Below are 2,608 nucleotides of genomic sequence, written 5' to 3'. Positions count from 1 at the left end.
AAAAGCTACTTCAGTTCAGACAGATACAAGAAATTCTCTTTGTAATACCTGTCACTCTTTGTAATAACTTTTTACGCATTTTCTAATAAATCAAGCTGTAGCACTTGGATTAAACTCGGTATAGATAAAAGAGTGTACCAGAACCCTCACACAATAGTGATCAAAATTTTAACTTTAAGGTATCAAAATTTCCGTTTCCTGCGTTTTTTGCAGAGCATTTGAAGTAAAAAAGTGCGAAGGAAAGTGCATCGGTAAGTGCGCATTGCTTATTTCCCCTTCTCTAGCGTTATCGGTAAGGTAACGACATTCGACAATTTGGACAAATTCATTCATGACGTATTACGTAGTCGACTTCAATAAGTATCCAAATTTACTGCTATTCGCCGGTAACAAAACGAAAAAGGGCCTGGGACTGAAACTGCGATCGCAAAGCATGCATGGATTGTTTGGCTGGACAGAAATCAAAATGGCGTCCATTGCGAATGATAGTAAGCTCTCAGAAACTAGAGTGAAACATGCCCTAATTTGCACAATTTTGCTTTCAAAGTGTTTCACACATCAACAATGAAATGCACTCTACCATGAACATGTACAAAATCTAATTAGTCTATTAAGGGAGGAAGAAAATTTGATAGAGCAGCCACCACAATTAATATATCAGAGGCAACAGGTGACATTGAAATGGGAATTTTACGATCAAAAATATGCCAGTTTTTAATACGTTCCATTAACCTTTCCACGTGGACACGGAGACTTGCAATTGTTTTATTATGTTCTGTTTCTTTGGTAGAAAATTGCTTTTTGTCTTTTAGAAAATTAGGTTTAACTAGCACAACTCCAACTGATGCTAACTCATCTTGACAATTAAACCCCTTATCAGCCATTACCTCGTCACCTCTTTTAAGTTTGCCAAGAAAGCCACTTTGCATTGTTATTTCTAGATCAGAAGTACTTCCTGGAAATAGTTCACTAACAAAACAGACAACTCCACTTGGTGTGATTCCTAATAAAGCTTTCATTGTGTTAGTGCTCTTATAGGATGAATAGCAGGCAGATTGGGCATCGAGTGACGATGGCTTTTCCATCTGGAACTCAGTGCAGTCTACAATGACAACAGTGTCAGGACAGATTTCTTTGAAGACTTTCGGCATATGAAATTTCAAAACATCATCAGGTGGTATCTGTATAAGTGGCTCGAACTCTGACCTCAAAAATCTCAGCCATGAGTTAGTTATCCTTGAAACAGACATGCGAGAAACATTAAACCTATGGCCCAAGTCTCTCTCAAACAATCCCAGTCGTATTCGCACCAAAGTCATTATGAATTCCTGGAATGCTGATAGTGCTCTAGGTCTGCCAGGTTGTTTTGTACTTTCTAAGTCACAGTATATTCTTTCATAATTGTAGCTTATATTCTTAGCTGAGTCTTTCACTAGGTTGTAACACATCATTAACATTTCATAATCAGAGAGTCCAGTGTAGAATGCAATGTCATCAGGATTATCTTTGTACTTCTCAATATTAAAAACTTCACTCTTACTTGAAATAAAGTTCAAATGTTTGTTTTCTTTTGTTAACTGGTCACATTTATCTCTCAATTTTTTGTTTTCCTCTTTGAGTTTAGATACCTCATTCAATACCTCTTCCAATGATGCCAAATCTATGTCAGTTTGAGTGTGTTTAGAAAGATATTGATGTTGTTCTTCTCGAAAATTATTCAGTATTTCCTCAGGTTGAACTTCTCTCGTATAGTATGGATCCTCGTGCAGTGATTCAGTCGAGGTCGGTGTTGTTTGGGTTACAATGTTGGCATTGTTGTCAGAGTAACTGCTGTCAGTATCAGTAGTAGATACAACAACTGATGAGACTTTCCTTTTCTTTGGCACAAAGTCATGCTTAAAGATTTCTCTCCTTGATTTTCTCTCTTTTGTCCATGGAAATATTGTTGGCAGATGATTTCTGCTGAGTTTTTGGCCACCTTCGAAGTGTTCAGAACAGATTCTCGTTTGGGAAGAATCCAGCTTTAGCGATTCGTTTCTAAGCGATACTTTGTAGTATTTCCGAGCCTTTTCGCACTTGGGAATCCTGTAATATTCCAGATTTGGTTTGTTTCTAAAGTTGTTGGTACACTGGGGCACACAACAGTTAAAATGATGTGGCATTTTCCTTCAAAACAGCTTTGAATTAGTCTCTTTTGAACAGGATAAATTACAACACGTGTATGTCAACATGTCTTCCTGTCCAGCCAATCAATCCATGCATGCTTTGCGATCGACATTCGATCCCAGGCCCTTTTTCGTTTTGTTACCGGCGAATTGTACTGTTCTTTTTTCAACCAGAGAAAAAAGCACGTTTTCTCGCTTATAAAATTTTACTTTAGGAAGTTAAATGGAAGGCAAAGTTTTTTCTGGATACTGTCGTTTGACTGAATGATAAATTTCCCTGTTCGTTCCATCGCGTTCCTTTTATTCACGTCTGCAATATTTCTTCTTCCTTCTTCAGTAACAAATCACTTTTCCGCCATTGTTTAATTCTCGTTCTCATATGCTTAGGCGCCAGATCTCTCGCCTTCATTTTGCTTAATTCATCGCTGTAGAATGACACTTTA

General features: G+C 37.5%; 1 protein-coding gene across 1 annotated transcript; it reads right to left on the bottom strand.

Annotated features, from left to right (window-relative positions):
• Positions 1-562: 562 nt before the first annotated feature.
• Positions 563-2,217, bottom strand: LOC148739282 (uncharacterized). The gene has a single exon (XM_088750926.1). The coding sequence runs from the start codon at positions 2,160-2,162 to the stop codon at positions 603-605; it is 1,560 nt and encodes a 519-aa protein (XP_088607052.1). The 5' UTR covers positions 2,163-2,217; the 3' UTR covers positions 563-602.
• Positions 2,218-2,608: the final 391 nt, after the last annotated feature.

The sequence above is a fragment of the Stylophora pistillata genome, chromosome 2 (genome assembly GCF_964205215.1).
Source record: "Stylophora pistillata chromosome 2, jaStyPist1.2, whole genome shotgun sequence".
Classification (NCBI taxonomy): Eukaryota; Metazoa; Cnidaria; class Anthozoa; order Scleractinia; family Pocilloporidae; genus Stylophora; species Stylophora pistillata.
Note: the sequence above shows the minus strand (reverse complement) of the source record. Positions and strands in the feature narration are given on the sequence as shown.

Excerpts from the sequence above, each read along its gene's own strand:
- LOC148739282 (XM_088750926.1), bottom strand. The coding sequence starts at position 2,162 with ATGCCACATCATTTTAACTGTTGTGTGCCCCAGTGTACCAACAACTTT.